Source organism: Solanum dulcamara, chromosome 8 (assembly GCF_947179165.1).
Source record: "Solanum dulcamara chromosome 8, daSolDulc1.2, whole genome shotgun sequence".
Classification (NCBI taxonomy): Eukaryota; Viridiplantae; Streptophyta; class Magnoliopsida; order Solanales; family Solanaceae; genus Solanum; species Solanum dulcamara.
Genome location: NC_077244.1, coordinates 4171076 through 4196578, shown reverse-complemented (window position 1 = coordinate 4196578; position 25503 = coordinate 4171076). Strand labels below are relative to the sequence as shown.

General features: G+C 33.2%; 1 protein-coding gene across 1 annotated transcript; it reads left to right on the top strand.

Annotated features, from left to right (window-relative positions):
- The first annotated feature begins 13251 nt into the window (after positions 1 to 13251).
- LOC129901042 (vacuolar cation/proton exchanger 3-like) lies at positions 13252 to 20237 on the top strand. Its single transcript, XM_055976152.1, has 11 exons — positions 13252 to 13537; positions 14627 to 14694; positions 14801 to 14829; positions 15598 to 15794; positions 16551 to 16781; positions 16999 to 17127; positions 17529 to 17645; positions 17765 to 17818; positions 18651 to 18767; positions 19426 to 19516; positions 19810 to 20237. Exons 1-11 carry the CDS (start codon positions 13322 to 13324, stop codon positions 19845 to 19847), a joined length of 1287 nt encoding a protein of 428 aa, XP_055832127.1. The 5' UTR covers positions 13252 to 13321; the 3' UTR covers positions 19848 to 20237.
- Positions 20238 to 25503: the final 5266 nt, after the last annotated feature.

Here is a 25503-nt window from a genome sequence, read left to right as displayed (position 1 = left end):
TCAAGTGAGGATTCCCCATCTGATTCTTCATCTTTTTCCAAATTTTCAGAGCCAGATGATTGGATTTCAGGCAGCAGACGCAATTTCTGAAAATCTACATTATCTTTCTCAATTTGCTCCTTATCCCAGTTCCAAAAAGCATGCTCATCTACTACAACATCTCTTCTAATGGAAATACTTTTTGTTTGCAAGCTGAAAACTCTATAACCTTTGCCTTGCGATGAATAACCAATAAAGATCCCTAATTCACCTTTCGATTCAAGTTTGCTTCTTTTGACTGAAGGAACATGAGAATAGCAAATCGAACCAAAGATTTTTAAGTGTTTGGCAGATGGTTTTGTTTCACTCCAAGCCTCAATAGGAATTTTTTTATCCACAACTTTAGTTGGCAACCTATTTAACAGATATACTGAAGTATAAACAACTTCTGCCCAAAAGCTTTGCAATAGTTTCTTTTCAAGCAACAAACATCTAGCCATTTCAACAATAGTCCTGTTCTTCCTCTCCGAGACTCCATTTTGTTCGGGTGAATAACTTACTGTCAACTTGTGATCAATCCCCATATCTTCACAATAATTATTGAACTCATTTGAAGTGTATTCACCACCATTGTCCGATCTCAAAGACTTCAGCTTACAACCACTTTGTCTTTCAACAAAAGCTTTAAATTTCTTAAAAACTGAAAATACTTGGGACTTGTTACTCAAAAAATACACCCAAGTCATCCTTGTTAAGTCATCAATAAAGAGAACAAAATATTTATTTTGTCCTAAAGATGATGTCTACATAGGTCCACACACATCAATGTGAACTAGTTCAAGTTTTTTAGTTGCCCTCCAGGTAGCACTTTTAGGAAATGATTTCCTGTGTACCTTACCCATCTGACATGCCTCACAAACTTCTTTAGACAGTGAGATCTCAGGTAACTCTTTAGTCAAGTCTTTCTCATACATAGACTTTAAAGTAGCATAATTAAAATGCCCATATCTTTTGTGCCACAACCATGACTCATCCATACTTACAAAATTTGCACTATCAAACTTCCCATCTAAAGAAAAAGATTTATCCACCATTTCTACTTTAATAATCAAACTATCTTTAGAGTCAAAAACCAAACAATGTTTTCCCTTAAAAAATAAGGAACAACATTTCAACATCATTTGAGCCACACTTAACAAGTTACATACTAAACAAGGAACATACAACACATCATGTATAAACTTTGTACCTAGTGTAGTTTGAAAGGAAACTGAACTCTTTCCATGTTCATCGACTGTTTCACCATTTCCCATACTAACTTTAGCTTTGAACGGCTTGTCAAGTGTGTGAAACAAAAGCTCATTGTGTGACATATGACTCGTGCATCCACTGTCTATGAACCATGAGGATTTGTTGCTTATGTTTTCTTCGTGATAAGCCATAAATAAGCTTTCTTCTTCCTTTTCCGACTCTTCAACAAAATTTGCCTGCTGCGCCTGATGTTGTTTTGGCTGATTCTGCTTGGCCCTGCAAATTTTCTCAATATGACCCATCCTTTTACAGAATCTACATTGAATGGATGGCTTTCCTTTGAACCAGCAGTCCTTTTCTTAATGATTGGTTCTTTTACAGTGGTTGCAAGGTGGAAACTTCCCTTTCTTTGAAGATTCCTTCCATGGTTTTCCCTTTCCTACTTTATCTCCTTCCATCCTTCTATTGTCCTTCACAGGCTTCTTGCCTTTATGTTGTGCCTGAAATGCCACTTCTGCTACTTCTTCATCTCTTATACTTGATCTTTGTTCTTAGGCTTGCAACTTGCTGATCAGTTCTGCAACCGATAAAGTCTTCAAATCACAAGATTCCTCTATTGATGAAATCTTAGACTCGAACCTTGCTGGTAAGCTTATCATCATCTTCTCCACCACCTTTGAATCTGGAAAGGTTTCACCAAGCAACCTTATTTTATTTACAACTTCCATAAGTTTGGCAAAATACTCTTTCACAATATCTCCTTCTTTTATCCTTAACATCTCAAATTCTCTTTTGAGAATTAGGAGCTTGACAACATTCACTCTGTCACTTCCATCGAACTCCTCTTTTAGCTTCTCCCATGCTTCTTTAGGTATTTCACAAGTCATTATTCTTGTGAAAATCACATCTGAAAGTGTTGAATGAAGACATGTGAGAGAGCCTTTGGTTTCCTTGACTTCGCTTCTTCATAAATCTTCATCTGTGCAACTGTTGGATTTGGTCCAAGTGGAGGAGGATTTGTTTCCCATTGACTAAGAGCTTTGAGATAAGCCTTCATCTTTATCACCCATATTTGATAATTCTCTCCTGTAAACAAAAGAGGGCCTGCACCCAAGAAGTTGTTGGATGCCATGTTACTGCTGCTCAGCTCTAACCTTAGAAGAACCGGAGAAAACCTTAGCTTTCTTGCCTTCACTGATCCCTCAAGAAGAAGGGCTCTGATACCACTGTTAGATTTTTAAACTTATAAGAAAAAAAAGGTTCAACTGAACTTCTTTTCATTCGTATGTAATATTACAAAAGGCTTAGACACATATAGCTATATAAGCTTTTCAAAAGTAAGTAGAGTCCATACCTATCCAACCACTATTGTCTTTCTTACAAAACATATTCCATAAAACAAGGACTACCTTTCCTTTACAAACTAAACATCATATTCAAAAGAGAACTATTAGATTAAAGACTATCTAGAAAAATCTCATTTTCTAATAATAACTAATCCGAAGACACATGTATATCTCAAAACTAGTATGACATTATCTTATTTGGTAGGTGGGATTAATTAGTCACAGAATTATAATTTCAGAATAACTTTATTAGTGACAACAACTCTTATAAGTGATTTCATAGAATTAGTAGAATTTTTATTTAAGGATTCTTTAGATTGTATACTTCTAGGTGCTCATTGAAGAAATTATTTGATAGGGAGCTCCACAATTGAGGTTTAATAGGTCATGTTGGGGCAACTAAGAGTTGAAAAAACTTGAAACAAAAATTTTATCATCGTGATCATATGAAGAGGAGATGTTAAGAAAATTTGGGATCAATATTATTTAAACTGTGGAGAATGATATTGAAAAGAGAATTAAATTCTCTGTAGGAATAATGGGGGAGAATACTTGTCACATGAGTTCAATGACTATCTTAAAGAATTTCAAGAACGTAATTGTAACAATCTAAATCCTCATTTTGAGTTGTTCAATAGAGTCCATAATTAGATATTTCTATAGATTTTGTGTTTGGGACTACCTAGGTCTAGAAAGGGACATGATAGAACTTATTTTGAGGTAGGGAAAAATTTCTAAGATGACTCGTTTTATTTCATGTCATTAAAAAGAAGAAGCCACAAATATAGCTACAATATTTGAAAGAGAGAAGTAATCATGAGATTACATGGTGTGTCAAGGTTCATTTTTAGTGATTGAGATGTCAAATTTCATAGCTAATTTTAGAAGACTTTGTAAGAAAGTTGTGTACTAAATTGTTGTACCCTATCAATTGTCACCCACATATTGATGGTTAGACTGAGATAGTTATTAATAATGCATGAAATACTAGAGGGGAGTGAATTGTTTTAATTTCATTACAAAAAAGTAACAATTGACGACGAATAAATTTTATAACTAAACAATAAATTTTTTCCCTAATCCTATTTAGCAATGAATTATTAATATGATATGATCCCTCGCCATAATATTTTCTTCTCTCTTCCCTCTTTTGAGTACATAATAAATCACTAAAGTGAAAATACAATGTTTGTTTGAGAGTAGAACACATAGCTTGATTATGGATAGATTGTTGTATTATTATTCTTCCATTACCTTAAATATATAGCTTCTGAATTTGAACATTGGGGAGCCTCTTTCATAATTGACTTGATTGGATAGAGATGGCAACCCAAGGGTGTTGATCCTAGAAAATAAACTAATTGAGATTATTTTTAGCAATAAGTTTAGAGCTTTGATTCAAGGTGTGTTCTCTATGAAAAGAAACTGTTTTTCATAGAAAATAAGTGTTTTTTTTGTTTATTTTCTAAAGTTCAGTTAGTAAGGAGAATATATTTTCTAAAGGGCATTTATATCTAATAGATGCATCACAACCCCAAGATTGAGGTAAAGATCTCTACCTCGAGATTCAACCCCGACCAATCCCTACTTGAGAATCGGACTCGAGACCCATAATATCACCAACCTCGATACCCAACCCCAAGCTCTAACCCTGATATTGAGCTTGAGATTTCTATCTTGAGACCCAACCTTGGCTCAACCCCTACTCGAAATCCAACCCTAAAAAATCTAAATCCAACCCTAACTTGAGACCTGACCCCGACCCTAAGACTCAAGACCCAATCTTGACCTTATGACCCGATCTCAACCCTGAGAACTAACCTCAAGAGCTAGCCCTAAAATATGAACCACATGACTAGAGACCCAACCCCAACCCTAACCTCTAACATCTAACCTTGAGACTCGATCCTGACCTTGAGATCCGACCCTAAAATTGTGTGCAAGATTCTGACCCTAAAATTTGAAATTCAGGACCGACCTTCAACTTTGGCCTTGAGACTTGATAGCTTATCCTGACTTCGAACTCTGAGAAAAAAATCCATACCTAATCCCAACCTCAAGACTAAGCCTTAACCCTAAACTCAAGACTCCACCTTGACCCTAAGATCCAAACCCCAACCCTAACCCTAATACTCGACCCCAAATTGACCTTGAAACTATCTTTTAACTTGGTCGAGTCTCAGAAGTTTAGTCTTATATCAATTTGGAGTCAGGTCCCATGTCGGTTCAAGGTCGAGTCTTAAATTGGGGTTGGAGGGTGGGTCACATTCAGAATTGAGTTTCGGCTTATGGTTGGGTCTCATGTTCAGAAGGGTCTCGAGTCAGGCGTTAGATCCCCAATTATTGTTAAGGGTCATTTTCGAAAATTTATGCAAAATTACCATTTTACCCTATCTTTAGTGCCCCAAAAGTTATTTGATCGGTTTGTGTTGTTGATTTTGTTAAAATCTTAATGGATTATAAATTGTGTGAGTTTTTGAGTTTTCATAAGCTTTAAGTGTTAAAAAGTAATTTTCGGTGCCAACCGGAGCTACGGGTCGCAGAATGAGGTTTCTTAGTTCCATCAGCTTCGGAATGTGGAAATTGATTTAGTAGAGTTGTCGGAATCACATTTGGGGTTAATACAAGGATTTGAGGTCTTGAGTTGAAAAGTTTAATTTTTATGAGCTAATTTTGACTTTGGCCAAAAAATCGAGTTTCGAGTGTCGGATGGTGATTCTGCTAGTTTCATTGGCTCCTAAACGTGTTTTTTGATCAATTTGCACTATTGGTTCATATTTATAGAGTTTCGAATGAGTTTTGAGGGTCAAAAATATATTTTGAAGGGTGGTGGTATAAGTTGACTGCGGTCAATGCGCGGTCAACACGCGTGAACAGCAACACACATGAACAATAACCTTTTGGGCAGAAAATGCCCATTTCTTCCCATTTTAATATTTTTTACAATTTATTTGAGTTCTTGAACTCTTTGAGGCGATTTGAGAAGAGATTTTTGAGGCAAAGTGTTGGGTAAGTAATTTTTTGACCTAAAACCTTCCTTTTTCATTAAGTATTTGATGATTTTAATTCCAAATTTTAGTTTCAAACTCCAAAAATCTTTGTTTCTTTCCTAATCTGAATTTAAGGAAAATGGCAATTTTTAACTCATTTTGAGCTCTATTTTTATGGGTTTTCCAATCATGAGTTCCTTATTACCATTAAAATGTAATTGTCCAATAAATTTTCAAATTTGATCCTTTCAGAAATAATTAATTTTTGGACCATTTTACCTTCGATTTCGAAACCTATCAATATGGGTGTCATTGGACTCCTTGTGATGTGTATGTTTTATTGTTGATAGTGGGTTGTCATTTCGGACGTTGAATTCGAGAGTTACTTGTCTGGTAGAGGTATTCGGGTGTGATTTCGACAATTGAGGTAGGTTTGGCTATCTTTTTTTGAGATTGAGATGGGGTAATTAGTCATTCATATGTTATAAACTTTGGGATGGGGTTGTAGTATGAGTTAAGAATGTTATATATATTGTGATGCCCGTGTGGGGGATTATTTATTAATGTGTTGCCGTGTGGGGGTTTATTTGTATTACATAGCCCTTGTGGGGGCCTTATTTGCTTTGAGAGCATGTGATTCGTGATTTGCCTAAGAGAGAGGCTTGAATATATTATTTAACTTGTGATGCCAGTTTGAGAGGTTGAGTTGGGGGTTTTGAGTATGCTTGAGTATTGAAATATTGTTGAGAAAAGGGTGAATATTTAAATTGAAGTATTTCTTTCCCATTACTATTTATTGAGGGTGAATATCATATGTAGGTTAAGTTTTGAGAACTTTGAACCTTGTACCACATGTGAGTTGAATATTACTTCCATGCCATATGTGTTTTGATGCATTCATCACATCATGAAACATGGGAAGTTGAGAGATATGGAAATTCTTTTTAAGAAAGAAAATGAAACATCTTTAAACCTTTGTATCTTGAGTCCCTGACCGAGGCAGTTTTACGACAAGGTAGTGGATGCATTGTGATCCCTTGACCACGAGAAGGTGGCAAGAATAATGAGATATTATGATTGAGGTATATGGTCTGCGAAACCCCCATGGGTCCTGCTTGGTAGCACAGTTCAGTAGGTGTATACGACAGGCTATGCGACAGTCTTAATTCCACCGTACCACCACATCATTGCATCATCATATTGCATTGCATTGATATCTGTGCTGCTTAAATTATCTGGTTAATTATGATTATGAGCTATTATTATGGGTTTACTTTACTCGCGCCATTATATATATATAAACTAGAGGCACCGATGCCGAAGTGAGACTTTTTTGTATGCAGATGGAAGCGTTCCTTAGTTTATTTCAAAGGTTTGATTAATTTCTTATACTTAGTCGGCTAAAACCTATTAAGTACATGTGAATTGTACTCGCCCCTACTTCTGTGTTTCTTTTTTATGCAGGTACTAGTCAGGGTACCTCACGTGGCAGCTGATATTCTAGCGGATTGTATATTCTCAAATTAGTGCTGAGATCCTAAAATTCGAATCGTCACTAGTCTATCTTTATTTCTCAGTCTTTTGTATCATTTAGAGACTTATGTTGTATCTTCAGAGTCGAACCTTGTATTAGATGCTCTTTATACTTATGACAACAGATTTTGGAATAATTTCTTCAGTGTCTTTCTTTTCATTTAAATCGTGGCATGACTTTCTCTTTGGGAGTCTCGTATGAGTTTTACTTTTAGGGTTACACATCAGGTAGAGTTTTGGGATGTGTGCCATCATGACCTCAGTTTTTGGGTCGTGACAGTCACATTCAGAATTGAGTTTCGGCTTATGGTTGGGTCTCATGTTCAGAAGGGTCTCAAGTCAGGCGTCAGATCCCCAATTATTGTTGGGCTGGGATGAAGTCTTCGGCCGGGTTCCAATTCAAGGCGGGTCTCAAATTGAGAGATCTTGAGTCGGTCGATGCGAGTTGATCATGTTACGAGGTGGTATGTTGAGGGGCTCTTGGGACATTTGGGCTAATTAGGTGGTGGGAGTGGGATGGTGAGGTTGAAAGATAATTTAGAAAAATACTTTTTCTAAGTAAGTCATTCTCATTAAATTAGTGGAATATAAAAATATTCTTGTATACACTCCTGTACTTTTTGTATTTTGCCTTGATTGTATTTGTTGTTCGAACGAATACAATTGTACAGATTGTATTCGTTATGTAATGAATACATGCATCTGGCACCCAATCTATATAAAAATTCTTCTTAATTCAATTACATTAGCCTACAATATTAATTTGAATTAATATATCTTAAATTTAAAATATAGTCCAAACTATTTATATGAATTTAAATTCGATAAAATTTAGACGTTATAACTTAGATACCGTCCAAATTTAACCCAATTCATCTATTTGCCATCTCTACTTTTTAGCTAAGTAACCATCCAATGCTTTCTAACATGAGAGTACCCATAATATTTCATTTGAAACAAATAATGTGTGACCATTCAGTGAAGAAATCAGCAAAGGAAACTTCTTATTATATACCTCTACTATGTATACAATCTTTTCTTTTAATGTAAAAGTTAAGTGCAAGAAAGTACTGAAAATCTATTTCTCTAAAGAGGATTTTGTGAAAATTCAAGGAAACTTCTATGTATTTACTTCTTGAATTATATTTTGGCTCCTTCTCTTGGAAGTTAGCGGCAAAATGCGTTTAAATTCTTTTTGATAATGAATGACGATAAAATTTGAATTTAAAATCTTTGCTTGTTTTGATATTTTGTTGAAGCTAGCATATGATTAGATCTTATCTAAAACTTAAACTTAAGTTGTTAGAAATACTCTGCATATTTAATTACATATTTATCTTAGTAAAAGATGTCCTCTAAAGCCTTTGAAATAAAATGTAATGTGACTCTGCTTCGTAAAAGGTTTTCCAAGAATAGGAAATGAACACGAAGAATATGTTTTATAAAGTCAATATTAGAACACTTACTTTTATTTGGTCTTGTTCAATATATTGGTGATGTATATTATAGGGATAAATAAACAAAATGGATTTTTTAAATAAATTATTGGAAAAATTACCCTTTTATACATATTCTAATACCATATTTACTTGTATTTCCTATTATACCAAAAAATATCCAAAATCCCTATTTTTTCTTTAACTCTCTCTCTCTCCCTCACTGATACATCACTCTTCCACCCTAAATCCTCGCCAAAATTCGCTCCTCTTCATTAGTTTTTGAGATTTTGAATTTCTGAGTACATTTGTTACTCAATTTCAAGGTTCTAACTAAGGTATATTTAAGTTTTTCCTTATCTGAAATCTCACTTCATCCTCATTCAATCTGATTTCTCCTAAAATTTGTATCGTTTGATTTCTTCTGTAAATCTTTGAAAAATCTTGTAAAATTGGTATCCTTTGCTTTCTTCTGTAAATTTTTCTGTTTTTTAACTCATATCTTCAACGATACATATAGAATCCGTTCATGGTCTCACACAATTGAATAAAAATCAAAGAAATTCTTGTTTCACCTGGTTCTGATTCATCTTGGGAAGGTTACGACGAGGTTACATCTAAACATCGTAACGATTCAGCAGTGATGGATAAGCTACGTGAGAAATTGAAGTCGAAAGCTCCAGTTAAACATGCACCCAAAGAACTAGACAACAAGATTGAACGGGTTACAACACGTCATAATCTCCCAAAGGTATGAGCTCAATTAAGTATTTTTAATGCGATTTTTATGAAGGTTTTTTTGATTCTGATACATATTATTTATGTATCAGATTCTCATGTATCAAGCGTTAACGCTTTTGATAAGTATTTTTTTTAAATGTCATTTTTTCTGGAGATTTACCACTTCTGATACATCATGTTTAAGTGTCAGTTTCTATTGTATCAAGTTTTAATGATTCTGATACATCTACATTTATGTATCAGATTATAATTTATGAAGCCTTATTGCTTTTGATACATCTTCTGTATGTATCAGATTCTCATTTATCAAATATTTTAATGCGTCTGATACATCGTATTTATGTATAAAGTTCAAGTTGTATTTAACCATTCTTCATGTCAATGCAGGGAATGAAGTACGTCATCAAGAAGATCCCGTCTCACCCCTTGATGTATCAGATACATAACTTACGTATCAGCAAAACTGAAAAAAAAAGTCGAAATTGACTTTTTGTTTGAATTGCTGCTCTATTTTTTCCATTCGAGACGATGTTATGTTTTTTGGCTTGAATCTTCATGAACATAACTGTTACTTTTTTTAACAAACTAATCTCATTAATTAGATCAGTAATTCATTTAAAGAATCAATCATACCTTATATTAAGATACTATCCATAAATAGCTGATGTGTATTAACTATTCTGCAGCTAAAATTAATGTATCAGATACATAACTTATGTATCAGCAAAACTGGAAAAAAAATTGAAATCGACTTTGGTTTGAATTGATGCTCTGTTTTTTTCATTCGAGACGATGCTCTGTTTTTTGGCTTGAATCTTCATGAACATAACCGTTGCTTTTTTTAACAAATTAATCTCATTAATTAGATCAGTAAGTCATTTAAAGAACCAATCATACCTTATATTAAGATGCTATCCATAAATAGCTAATATGCATTAATTATTCTACAGTTAAAGATGATGTATCAGATACATAACTAATGTATCAGCAAAATTGGAAAAAAAATTAAAATCGACTTTGGTTTGAATTGATGCTCTGTGTTTTGGCTTGAATCTTCATGTACACAACCGTTGCTTTTTTAACCAATTAATCTCATTAATTAGATCAGTAATTGATTTAAAGAACCAATCATATCTTATATTAATATACTATCCATAAATAGATGATCTGCATTAACTATTCTACAGCTAAAGTTGATGTATCATATACATAACTAATGTATCAGCAAAACTGAAAAAGGGAAAATCGGATAATTTTGGTACGATGAGGGGTATATAGTAATTAGATTTTTCCATTTTGGGATTTAGGTAAAGTTTACTAAATTATTTACCACTCCATACCCCATTCTTAAATCATTCTTTTACGTACCCATTCGGTCTAAATTAATTACCCCTTGTACTCTCTTTAGTTTAGGCCCAATTTGCATTTATGATACCATCACAATATATATAAACTATTATGGTATCATTTAGTATTTGTGCAATTTTTCCTAAATTTTTGATTCCTTAATGATACCACAACATATAAAATATATTGTTATGGTATCATTGAGGATTTTAAAAGAGTCTCATTAAGGATTTTCAATATCATGATGATATACGAATATATTGTGGTAATATCATTCATGTAATATTGAATGACTTAGGAAAGTCATTATGATACCATCACAATATATATATATATATATATATATATATATATATATATATATATATATATATATATATATATATATATATATATATATATATGTATGTATACTATGTTAGTATCATTCAACGTTTGTGATGGTATCATGTCAATATATGATATATACTTGAAGGACTGCTCATTAGTGAATGATACCATGCTGTTATATATGATATTATGTGATAGAATCACTGATATTCACATATTGCGATTGTATCATACATGACTTGAGGAGTGTTACTGATCATATGAAACAATCCTTAATGATACCATTTCAATCTATGATAGTATCATAGAGATGTCGCTGAAGGATTGAAGTAGACATCATATAATGTAGTGGTATCATTATGGACTGAAGCAAACCTCAATGATACCATGTCAATATATTGATACTGCGATGGTATCTTGATCACGAGTCGCATGCTTTGGGGGTATGAATTATAAAGGGGTATTTGTCTGTAATTATTTTGTTTTTATAGGGCATGCGTTTAGTTTTCCCTATATTATATCACAAAAAGTTGAAAGTATATCATTTGCATAATTATAATAAGGGAAAATGCATAAATTCTTCCTTGAACTTATCTCGAAAAGTCAGTTACATACTTAAACTATCATGGCGACCTATTACATACTTATAGACATATAACACCACTCTCACAATGGGAGGTATATCACACTCGTGCCACATCAATGTCATCTCACTGCCACAAAAGATGCATGTCTGATTTAAATAAAAAATTGTGTGTCAATCAATTGTTTCATCTTCAATGAACACTACCATGGCCACCATATTAGTACCAAATCCATATATTTCACTATCAAAAATCAAAATAGCCGCCACAAATTTCACCACCTATAGTTAAACTCACCATCAAAATCACACTATCATCATCTTCCCCACAAAATTCAACACCCATAACCAAACTCATTACCATGAAAAGGTACAAACCCACCACCAAATATCACCACCATCATTATCAATATCACCACCTTCAATTCCCTCTTTTTGCCACCCACCACCCATCACCAACAAATCCACCATTATATTTTATTTTTAAACTGAATCATCAATTTTATCAACCATCAACAAAATCGAAGAGAAAAATCGAGTATAATGAAGATGGTGAAATTGAAAAAAAATTAAAATAGAATATGATGGGCGGGAGGGGAAGAGGATTCTGGTGGGGGTGGGGGTAGGGTGGGTGGGGTGGATGAAAATTGGGTATGGAAAGTGATGGAAAAACATGAAGAAGAAGATGTAGGTGGGGTGGGGGTGGAGTGGTGGTGGAAAAGAGGGTTTTAATTTTATTTTATTTTATTTTATTTTTAATCAAACGCGTTTTATTTATTTTATTTTTTATTATTTTTCCACGTTAGTTTTAGGGGTAAATAAATTCACTTTTGAATAGTAAATGTGTGTAATAGATCGTGATGATAATTTAAGCATGTAACTGACTTTTCGGGACAAGTTTAAAAGTAAATTTATGTCTTTTCCCTTGTAATAAATTATATTTAATTTGTGTTATATTTGTTCAAGCACCACTTAGATTATTATGAACTTAATGATCATAACTTACAGGAACTGATAATATGATCTTCTGTGTATAAGCTAATTACTATGCACATAAAAAATTAAAGCCTTTTGAAATAAAAAAAAACATCGGATGACCGTTTATTTAATTAATTAATTAATTAATTAATTAATTTATTATTATTATTATTATTATTATTAATAATAATAATAATAATAATAATAATAATAATAATAATAATAATAAGCACTTCTTGAATCATTGAATATTTTTAATTTTTCACTACATCAACTAAATCCATTAATGTTGAAGTAAGAAAGATATCTACATTTCTTACCTGAAAATTTTTCCACACGAAACAACAATTGAGTAATCAATATATATAGTATAACGTGCCATAAATAAATCTTCTCATGAACACTCAATAATTATTTTTTCAATGATTTTGTTCCATATATATAGTACACAAATGAAATCTACATAATTTACCCCCAAATTTCAGTAGAAAAAAAAAAGCAAGTGAATGTACTTCATTATTTTACCCTTTTTAGGGTTCTAGCACTTGTTTCCATACCATAAAATTACGTGTTGTGCATGCAAAACATATAGAAAAATAAATTATAAATATAAAAAAGGAAAATTCTAGGAAACTTCACTTTCAAAAACACCCAAAACTCCCATTTCTTGTCCACTTATATAAAATCAAGAACACAAGTGTTGATATGCATAAATTTCCCCCTATTAAATCAACAATTTCTACTCTTATTTTTAAAAAATAAATAATAACAATAATAATTCAATTTTCCATATTTTTTTTGGAAAGAATGGGTTCTCTAAGGGATTTGGAGAATAATGGGGTGGAAGAATTAGAGAGCAAAATTAATGAAGAAATTATTATTATGAAGAAAAAGAATAATAATGCACAAATATGTAGGTTATTGTTGGTTAATCTTCAAGAAGTTATATTAGGAACAAAGCTTTGCTTGCTCTTACCAGCTATCCCTTTGGCAATCTTGGCTCAATACTATCATTTTGCAAGGGTTAGTATTTATTATACTTTTTTTGTTTTAATTTATGTGATGCTTTTCATTTTTTTCGATATTCAATTTAGGTAAAGTTTGATCTATATTTTAAATTATATTTTTTCAGCTGAGGAAAAGTTGCAATTTTTATAGTATTTTTCGTGTAGTTTTTTTTTGAATATATTAATTTTAATTTTAGAATATTGAGTTCATATAATCTAATTTAATTAGCTATCCCTTTTGGCAATCTTGGCTCAATACTATCATTTTGCAAGGGTTAGAATTTATTATCCTCCTTCTGTTTTAATTTATGTGACATTTTTTATTTTTTTGATATTCAATCTAGGTAAAGTTTAATCAATATTTTAAATTATATTTTTTCAGCATATATTAACATGAGGAAAATTTGCAATGTTTATACTATTTTTCATATAATTTTTTTGAATATATAAATTTTAATTTTACAATATTAAGTTGATATTATCTAATTTAGCTTCAAAATTTAGTCAAAATGACTCTGGAGAAGCAAAAATAAGAGTGTCTTTAAATGTTTTTTAAGAATATAGGGATTTTATGTACTATTATCTCCCTTCAACCGTTTGAGCGAAATGTAAAAAAAGAATAGGGTGGAAAATTTATGAACCCACCCCTTCATCGTAGGAACTATGAGATCATCCTAAGGACGCCTTTGAAATCATCCAAGAGTCACGGACCGATCATAGAACCTAGTTCAGTATAGTACATTAGTTATCCGTTCTCAGATTTAATGATACAGACCGATCATAGAACCTTATTTAATAAATAATATCACTATGTTTAATAAGTGGAACACATTAATTAGTTATTATCTATAAAGAGAGACGGATTTCGCCTGCCACTCTACCGAGCTAACCAGCTACTTCGTTCCTCAGCAAAATGTTCACTTCTTTTTCGCCGGGTTTTATTTGATTTGTTGTGGATTGGATGATGGAAAAACCAGCAAGTATTTCCTTCTTATAATAAACTGTATAATAACTAATAATTTCAAAAAAAAATAAAAAATTTAAATAATTATCATCAAATAATTATAAAGATTTTTCTTGTTGTGTTTTTTCATGTGATAAGCAGCCTTGGATTTTTGCTTTTAGTTTGCTTGGACTTGCACCTCTTGCAGAACGTGTCAGTTTCTTGACTGAGTAAGTTGCATTTATTTATTTATTTATTTATTTTATCTCTTATTTTTATGACAAAATTCCTAACAAAATTATTTTATTTTATTTTTTTCCACTTAAAAACTAAAAGACAAATTGCTCACTTCACTGGTCCAACAGGTATGCATTTGTTTCCCGTACCTTTTGATTAATATTCCTTCCGTCTCTCATTTTAACAGTTGTTTTAGTTTCTTTTTTTTTTCAGAAAAATTATCTAAATATACATGTTATTTTACCACAATTTTTAAAATTGCCTTGCCTAGCATTTTAAAAGAATTTAAGAATTTCTTCTCGAATACATCACTCTATTTTTGCTGATACATCTTAGGATACATACTTCTCTCTCTGATACATCCCTCCCCCTCGAATACATCTCTCCTTTATGTATCCGGATGTCTTATCCCCTCTTTGATACATCTATATCCCCTCTCTGATACATCACTCCTTATATATTCGAATGTTTGCTGATGTGTCCGGAAGTCCAGTGATGTACCCAAAATCCATAAATATTTTTAAAAAAATTGTAATTTAAAAAAAAAGTAGGAAAAAAATGTAATTAACTCTTAACACTCTGAGATTTATGTAGATTACACCCTTTTTTCACATTGATTGAAAGATAAATATACACGATATATTAGAAAGTTACTTTTATTTATTAGATTTTAAAACAAATTGAACAGTATTAAAAAGGACTATGTACTTATTTAATGTTAAGGGTATATATATCGTTGATAATCATTGCCAACGTTAATCTTGAATTCCTAATAAATGAAAATTTGTTTTAGCTAAACCGACTATTAATTTTGGGTCAAAAAAAATATATTTATTAATTAAGTTGAAAATAAAGATGCATTAATTATTGTTATGGTTTATTATTATTTAATGCAGTTGGTGGTCTACTTAATGCAACATGTGGAAATGCAACTGAGATGATAATAGGATTATTTGCACTTTATCAAAGGAAAATACATGTCCTAAAGTATTCTCTTTTGGGTTCCATTCTTTCCAACTTACTTCTTGTTCTTGGAAGTTCTCTTTTTTGTGGTGGACTTGCCAACATTAAAAAGGAGCAAACATTTGACAGGGTAAGATTGCACTTTTATTTGTGTTTCTACCTTAGACAGTCTGATGCTTCTGGAGTTTTCTCATATCGAATTGTCCAAAAGCTCATTAACCTGCCCAAGGGATGATGAAGGCAATGTCATCACATTCAATCTTGGAAAAGATGTGCCTGATTTTGTTAGAATATACTTTTAAGAGTATAATAAACTTTATTAGAGTAAAGTTGTGGGGCTTTTCATTCTGGTTTACAAAGATCAGAGGAAATTCTATATAATAATAAATGTATGAAAGAATTTTTTATGTATATTATCAGATCATTGAAAAAAATACTTATAATGGGTAAAAACCATAATAAATGAAGAAGTTAGTTACCTGAAATGTAAGATTTAAGGTAGCCTATTAGGTTAAATTACATTGATAGTGTAAAAATTATAAACATTAACAAAATTTGGTATTTGAATTATAAACACTGCAGTTTAAAGATTGTTTACACTATCAATATAATTTCTAAGCGGCCTTATTTAATTTTCAAGGTAACTGTATTACGAAGTAGTTACTTATTGTTATCTTTCAGGTAGCCTAATAATTACTACAAAATAAAAACAAACAAACAAAAAAGGAACTAATAACAAACAACTTTTATCACTAAATAACAAAATATTTGTCGCTAATCCTATTTAACAACAGATTCGTGATGGATTATCAAAAAAATTGTTATAGCAATGTTTTTTTTTTGGTGTGTGTGTGTTGACATTTGTTTTATTTTCATTTTGGAACAGAAACAAGCTGATGTGAACTCACTTCTCCTTCTTCTTGGATTGCTTTGCCATATGTTGCCACTGATGTATAGATTGGCTTTGGGGCCATCAATTAACAATATTAATAATAATGTAACAACTTCAATATTGGGATTATCTAGAGTTAGTAGCATTGCTATGCTTATAGCATATGCTGCTTATCTCTTCTTTCAACTGAAAACACACAGACAATTGTTTGAATCCCCTGAGGAGGTAAGTTGTCATCGAACTTCTCTATAACGTCGTTGTTTTTGTGTGAATGTTTTTTTTACTGCTATAGTGCAATGTTGTTATAGAGAAACATATAATATTATAAAAATGTGCATACTTGCTAATAAGATAGGTAATTTGCTAAAAACAAGTCAAAATTACATGAACAGTATAGAATTGTATATAATTTAAACAATTTATTTTGATGACGTATGAGCAGGAAGAGGAAGAAAATAAAGTTTCAGAAGATGAAGAGGCAGTGATTGGATTTTGGAGTTCATTTGCTTGGTTGATTGGCATGACTATAACTATTGCTCTATTATCCGAGTACGTTGTCGGTACAATTGAGGTAAGCTAAAGCTCACTTGTCGCTAACAAAATTTTTAGATAATTTATCGCTAATCTGTTGCTAAATAGGATCAGATTAGTAATATTGTCCGAAGAAAAAGAATATTTAATCTTGATTTGAAATTTCATATTACGTATACAATGTTTGATTTTCGGTATAAGATGATCATATGCACAATTAAAATAATTTAATTTCCGTATAACTAATGTGACGTTTGGTTTCTACTTATGCGAAGTTTAATACCATTGTAATTAATTCTGATTTTACTTATATGAGAATTTATATGCTATTTTATGCAATATATATAAGAGTATCCTAAGACGAAAACGCTCTTAAATTTAGCAAAAATTCATGTATTATATATTCGCTGCATAACAATGATTTCCTTGTTATAATCTCAGGCTGCATCAGATTCTTGGGGGATTTCTGTGAGTTTCATAAGCTTAATATTGTTGCCAATAGTGGGAAATGCAGCAGAACATGCTGGATCCATCATCTTTGCTTTAAAGAACAAGTTGGTAAGATACATATTAAATACTAAAAAATAAAAAAATTAGGAAAGTGTAGCGGGAGCACATATTGTGTTTTCTAGCTAGTATTTACACTCATCCAATAAATACATTATACATATATACAGGATATATCTCTTGGTGTTGCATTGGGGTCAGCTTCTCAGATTTCAATGTTTGTGGTAAGAATTTTGGCTATATTTGTTTCTTTGTGTATACTAATTATTTGTCGGCGTATCAATTTATCTGATATACTTTTCTTCTAATTAATTTCTTACAAAAAGAATAATACCTTTTTTTTAAGAATCTATTTAATTTTAGCATCACTGTTTTAATGAATAACTTAGTTGAACCCTCAATATAGTACGATCGTTTAGATGAAAACATGTGAGGAGCTCTCAGCGCCATTTATTTAAAAGGATAATTTGATATACTTTGGATACATCTAACTTATATGTAAATAGTCTTTTTTAATTTCTTTAAACTACATGTTCAGTCAAATATCTCATATAAAATGAGACGAAGATAGTACGTGACCAATTCTTTGTAGCATCAAGAAATCATTTTAAAATAACTACATTTAATCATACGTAAAAGTGAAATATTAGTTAGCTGGAAAATAATGCAGATTATTGTTGATTACAATAGATATTTTACATTATGTTGCTTGGACTCTCCAAAATCTATGTCGTACTCATATCGGGTCTTCCAAAAATTCATTACTTTTGAATGATCCGATACATCGATCGCCATTTCTGAAGAATCTGAGCAATATAATTTTTACACTACTAGTAATTAGTATATATCCGAGGGTCTCTCGGAAACAGCCGTCCTACCTTGGTAGGAGTAAGGTCTGCGTACAATCTACCCTCCCCAGACCCCACGTTGTGGGATTTCACTGGGTTGTTGTTGTTGTTGTTGTAGTAATTAGTATATATATGTTAAAAGCTAACTACTTTTGTCTATATCTATCCGGTAAGGATAGAATAAAGCTAACATGTTTACTATTTTTAGGTACCTTTATGTGTAATTATGGGTTGGATAATTGGTGTGGATATGGATTTGGATTTTAGCCTACTGGAAACTGGTTCTCTTGCTTTCTCAATCATCCTCATTGCCTTCACCTTGCAGGTTCTTTTACTTATTATTTGACAACCAAGTTTAATTTATTGGTGATTAATTCTTGATATGAACTAATGTTGATGTAGTAACTAATTATGTTGCTCGAATCCTTCAAAAAATTTGCCACAACTATATTGGATCTTTAAGAAATGCATTGTTCTTAGATGATTCGATACGTACTTGTCAATATTTTTGAAGAGTTCGAGCAACATAGATAGAAAGTATAATATATGTTGCGAAATGAACCAAAATTTTGGAAGAAAACAAAATTTTTACTAATAATAGAAACATTGTGGTTGTCAAATATGCTCCAAAACAAAAGGGCAATATTTGTTCATCTCTTCAAAACGAAGAGAATATATATATATATATATTTGAATGACATGATAGGATTATGCTACAAGACAAAAATTGAGGATGTCAAGCTCAAATTATAAGTGAAACTTGGCTCTTAATTTCTCGCTACATCTTTTTTCCCACCCAATATCTGATACTCGCATTGGGGCTTGATTGAATTCGTTTTTGCACTGGAAAGCCACACACATTGCAGGGTAAACGGCTAAACGCTTTCTGCGACTCCATATCCAGGGCTCAAAAAAGGGGTCTTTCACTTCATTTATTCAACTTTTTTCTCTTAAAATTCTTATACTCCTAATATCTCTTGCAGGATGGAACATCACATTACATGAAAGGAGTGATTCTCTGTCTTGCCTATTGTGCTATTGCTGCTTGTTTCTTTTTCCATAAAATCCCAATCAGTAAGTCAATTTATTTTGTATAAAAAAAAACCTATTAATTATTGAATGATATTTGTATATCCTTTGATAAAACATTCCACATTTATACACAAGGAATATGATTAATAAATTTATAATATCATTGCAATTTAACCTTCTTTAGGAGGTTACTTGCCTTTATCTTTCATGTTAATTTTAAACTTATTATTGATAATCAGAACTATTTTTTATATGATTTACACTGTCAATCTATAGAAGTTAAATTCCTCTAACAAATTGTTAACTCTTTTTTTGGTGTGTCGGGGTGTTGTTAGATATTGAAAACAATTCATACGGGAGCTTGGCTGCTTAACCAAGTTCATTCAGCAACGTGATGAACCATCAGAAAGAAATCGATATGTATCTGATGGAGTCTACATTGTACACGTTATCAAGCGAACGTAACACTTCATTGCATCAATATGCATTTGTTCACCCATATTATAAGAGCTTTTCTTACCCTTATGTGGAGATTATTACATTTCATGTTTGATTGGAGGCCTTAATGAACATGAAATGTGAAAATAATAGAGGACTTATAAACATGGTTTAAGTTGTATGTAAATATGTTCTTGTTTATTACTGTTTTTTTTTTGCATAAAAGTGGTGGGTTTTGAGGGGAATAAGAAACTATCACTCCTCATCAGTAATGTTCAGTTGAGTATTTTGGTGGCCAATTAATAAAATTATATAAGGTTCCACATATTCCTTTAAATTATATAAGGTTCCATATATTCCTTTTCATTGGTAAGCATTCTTCTATATATTCTTCCTATTAGGGTAGGACGATGCGCTAAACTTGCGCTAGCTACAGAGTCCGAGAAACCTTTATTGTCCCTTTAATTTATGAAGGGCGTTGCCTAACATAATGTCACGCCCCGGGAGGGTACCCTAGACGTGGCCGGCACTCGAAAATCATTGCTGGCCTTCAAGCGAACCACTTGGTCCAATCACATTTCCATTCAGTCATATTCTATTAGCAGAAGACTCAACTCACAAGAATACTATTCATAATTAAGGCTAAAGGCCAACCACATGTCCAATCAAATACTAGTAAGAATAAAACTAGTCAAAATGAAACAAATCAACATTCATCCACACTCTAGTCTATGATGCCTCTATCAACAATCCAGGAGGTGCCAATGACAGGTTATGGCTACCACAAATCAAAATAAAATAAAACTAACTCAAAGCTAAAAAGATAACTGCGGTATCCTCCAGAAACAGGGAGGACTCACCAACTAGCTGGAAGTGGATAGACCCTCAACGGTGCGCATGTTGACGATCTCTAGTACCTGTCTCTGCATTATGAAATGATGCAGGCCAAATGGCGTCAGTACGTAGAATGTACGAGTATGTAAAATGGCCAAATGAAACAAACATCAAGGTAGAATCAAATCAACTCGAAATCTCAACTCAGAAGAAGGAATAACTCAATCAAGATGTTTTGAGTCTAAACAAGAATATATGATTTAGACAAGATCAATCACATACAATTCAACCCAATCCATCCTAATCTGACTCAGAGTACTATCAAGACCTATATGGGAGTTTCTCTTATCCGACAACTATCACTTATGAGCTAGTGATAGTACAACAAGCCGACGTTGTTGCCATGCCCATTCATACCTTGCTAGGGTGTGAAGGAATCAATCAATCATGTATCCATAACCAATCAAGTCCTATCATGTTAGGACAATAATTTGGGAAACATCCGACTTTAACGGTCCAATCCCCTCCTATGTTTGGCGATGTAGTTATTGGATTCAAGTTATTACTTACTCTTACCCAATTTGGTGCTCGATACTCCTCCCAAGACTCAATGCTCATAAAACTCTATCCAATCAACTCAATCTAGTCATATCGACAAGTCTCATTTGGATCCTTGTCAATTCATCAATTTTATCACAATCAACATTTCAACCAATCAAACTATCCAATCAATCCCAATCACATCTTTCAAGAGTAGTTTAGATATGCATTTATGACAACATTTAGTCCTATCCAATCATTCCTTCGTTCACTTCACCAATCTTTTGGGGACTCATCAAGACTCCAAAACTCTAAATCAACAATCTAAGATACTCAAAATATTTAAGTTTTAACAAAAATATATTTAACAACTCATATCAATCAACTCTTAGACATAACAAAATATGTATGACAACTCATATCAACCAACTCATATCAACATGAGGCATCTATCAATTTATGAAATATCATATGAAAAGTAATTTGTTCAAGAATTAAAGTCATGAAGATCATCAATCAGTTAATAGTATGTAAACATATTCTAGGGTTTTAGGAAAATTCAAGAAAATATTCCTGGAGGGTTCAAATCTTTCACAATTTCTATCCAACATATCTATGGGGCATAAGGAAGAACTCAATCCATATTTTAGGTTAGCCTTACATACCTTAAAGTAGATTTTAAAGAAACCTTGTTGTTAGATCTTCAATGAAAAGCTTGAATCCTTGAATTTTGAGGGCATATCTTGTTGGAGATGATTTGAGAGAGAAGGGATTGAAGATTAGGGTTCTTTGGAGAGGCAAAAGACTGTAAAATATGATCCGAAACGTGTCTAAGTTCTATACATAGGTATTAGGTATTTGTTTCAAAATGCCCCTCCAAAAATCTGGAAAACTGGACAAGTCTATGACAGGTCCGCGACGCGGACGTGTCATGCACTTTCTGGTCGACAAAAAATGAAATATGGAAAAATTCGTCAAAGTTCGCTACAAGTCTGCGATGCGGACTCATCACGGACCTCTCTGTTCAACTAAGCATAACTTTTTGTCTCCGAACTCAGAAAAATGCAATCTTGGTGGCGTTGGAAAGAAGACTCAAAGAAATTTAATTTGATAGGTAATGGGCCACCCAATTCATTATATTTTAGGAGATATGATTATTTGAAGTTTATCCTTATACGGACTCATCCGGAAACTTAGCCAAGAGGAATGCTTTGGACTTGGTTTGGTTTTAGGGATCCCTTATGACTCTAAATCAATCTAATACACTTTAAATACTTAGGAATTGATCCTAACTCATATATACAATTTGAAGTCTTCGAGTTCAAGCCTATACGCATACGAAGAACGGTCCGAATCTTAGCGTAGAAATTTTGAGATGTTACACATAATCCTTCATGTATGCATATACCACGCTTCTAGAAATTAAGATTTTTTCCATCGTGAATCAATATAAATTTTATGTTAAAAAAATATGATTTTCCATCATCATTTTCACCAAACAAGATCAATGGAAAAACTCATAGTGAGAGATAGATTCTCATTGAAATAATATGAAGCTTCTTAATTTTTTCATATGAAATACTACCTTTTTTTCTGTTACGCCCCGAGAGGGTACCCTAGGCATGGCCGGAACTCAGAAACCATCTCTGGCCTTTGAGAGAACCACTTGGTCTCATTACTCATTCGTTTATCAATAGAAGACTTAAGTGAAAATAAGAATACTTATGTGGGCTCGCCATCATCCACATCAAATGAAAGAAATAATCCTTAGAAGAAGTAGTTTCAAAGGAGAACTACTCCAATTAAATCATCAAACTCTTTCTATGAAGCCTCTAACACTATCAGACGGTGTCAATGACATGTACATGTCTACCTCAAAAGAAATATAATACTCAATAATAATAAAACGATAAAGAGTTCCTCCGAATATAAGAAGGAATTACCATATAGCTCAAAAGTAATGATTTTCAACGATGCGCCTACCTATCAAGAAACTCCATTCTTATGGACATTTAACCTCAAAGAAAGTATAGGGCACATGGGTGGACTCAACCCATGCTTTGAGTAGCCTTACATACCTTAGAATAGATTTTTGAAGAAACCTTGTTGTTGGGTCTTCAATGGAAGGCTTGAAGTCTTGAAGGTCTTGGAGGCAATCTTTGTTGAAGAAGGATTTGGAGAAGAAGAGAGGGAAATTCTAGGGCTTTTAGAGAGAGAGAGAGAGGCTAAAAAATGGTCCAAAACGTTCTAAGGCTGATACATATATAATTTGGGACAATTCCCAAATTGCCCTTTCTCCAAAATTCTGAAAAATAGGCTAAAAACGCTCTTGGCGCGATAGTGGCGCTTCGCTCCATTGTAGCACCAAGTCGATTAGGCCTAAAACCTGCACATCTGTTAGTGGCGCATCGCGTAAAGGACCAAACTATTGAGGCACATTCCTAGGGCGATAGTGGCGCGTCGTGCCCTTACAGCGCCAAGCCTATATTTTCTGGGTTCTGGAAAATAGGCTTGAAAACCCTATACATCTCGTAGTGGCGCGCCGCGCTAGGGACCAAACTACTGAGGCATGTTCCTAGCGTGATAGTGGCGCGTTGCACCACTGTGGCGCCAAGCCCAGTTTTCCAGCAGTTGCAACCCAGGCCTGAAATTCCTGTCGTGCTAGTTCATCTTAGGATAGTCATAACGTTTGACTCCGAACTCTAAAAATTATGATCTTGGCGGTGTTGGAAAGAAGACTCGACGAACTTTAATTTAATAGGTCATGGGCCACCTAGATCATCATATTTCAAATGATATGGCCGTTAGAAGTCGACCCCTTATACAAACTCCTTCAACAACTTACCCACGATGAATCCTTTTGGACTTAGCTCGGCTCTAAGGATCCCTTATAACCCCACATCACCTCTAAAACTCTTTAATTACTTAGGAACTCATCCTAACTTATGCATACGCTTCATAATAATCGAGTTCGACCCTACACATATACAAGAAAGGTCTGATTCTTAGGGAAAAATTTTGGGGGGTGTTATAATATCTCCCCCTTGGGATCATTCGTCCTCGAATAATAAGTAAACCAAGAATGGAAATCAAGGTACAAATCACAATCGGAGTTCAGTCAATCAACCAATCCATTTCTCAAATAAATTACTATCCAAACTCAAAATGCGCAAACAAATTCAAGTAAAGAAAATGGTCATTACCTTCAACATTCTCATCGGTAGGCACGAATAGATGTGGATATTTAGTTTTCATGTCTTCATCTGCTTCCCATGTGGCTTTCTCAACAAATTGATTTCTCCACAGGACTTTAACTGAGGCGATCTCTTTGTTCCTCAATTTGTGAATTTGGCGATCAAGAATCTGGATTGGAACCTCTTTATAGGACAAGCTATCCTTAACTTCTATGCTATCGATGGGGACTAACAATGAGGGATCACCCAAGAACTTCTTCAACATCAAAACGTGGAATACCGGATGAATAGAGGCTAGATCGAGAGTAACTCCAACTCATAGGCAACACTTCCAATCTGCCTTATAATTTATTAAGGACCAATATATCGAGGACTAAGCTTCCCCTTCCTTCCAAACCTCATGACGCCCTTCATGGGTGACACTTTCAAGTATACCCAATCACCCACCTCAAACTTTAAGTCTCTCCTCCTCACGTTGGTGTAAGATTTTTGGCAGCTTTGGGCTGTCTTTAGCCTATCTTGAATAACTCTCACCTTCTCCATGGCTTGGTGAACAAAATCGGGCCCAATCAACTCAGCTTCACCAACTTCAAACCATCCAATTAGCAATCTACACCTCCTCACATACAAAGCTTCGTAAGGAGCTATTTGAATGCTTGCATGATAGCTATTATTATATGCAAACTCTATGAGAGGTAAGTGATCATCCCAATTTCCTTTGAAGTCAAGCACACATACCCTCAACATATCTTCCAATGTCTGGATGGTGCGCTCTGCTTGGCCATCTGTCTGGGGATGAAAGGTCGTACTCAACTTTACCTTCGAACCCAGTCCCTTCTGAAAGTATTTCCAAAATTGGGAAGTGAATTGAGCTCCTCTGTCTGAGATGATAGACAAGGGAACCCCATGCAATCTGACGATCTCTTGAATGTATAACTTTGCATAATCTTCTACAGTGTCAGTAGTCTTAACCGCCAAGAAGTGAGCTGATTTCGTCATTCTATCCATAATTACCCAAATCGA

Coding starts and splice junctions, on each gene's coding strand:
- LOC129901042 (XM_055976152.1), top strand. CDS start 13,322: ATGGGTTCTCTAAGGGATTTGGAGAATAATGGGGTGGAAGAATTAGAG. Junction 14,830..15,597: donor TCACTTCACTGGTCCAACAG/GTATGCATTTGT, acceptor TATTTAATGCAG/TTGGTGGTCTACTTAATGCA. Junction 17,819..18,650: donor CTCAGATTTCAATGTTTGTG/GTAAGAATTTTG, acceptor TACTATTTTTAG/GTACCTTTATGTGTAATTAT.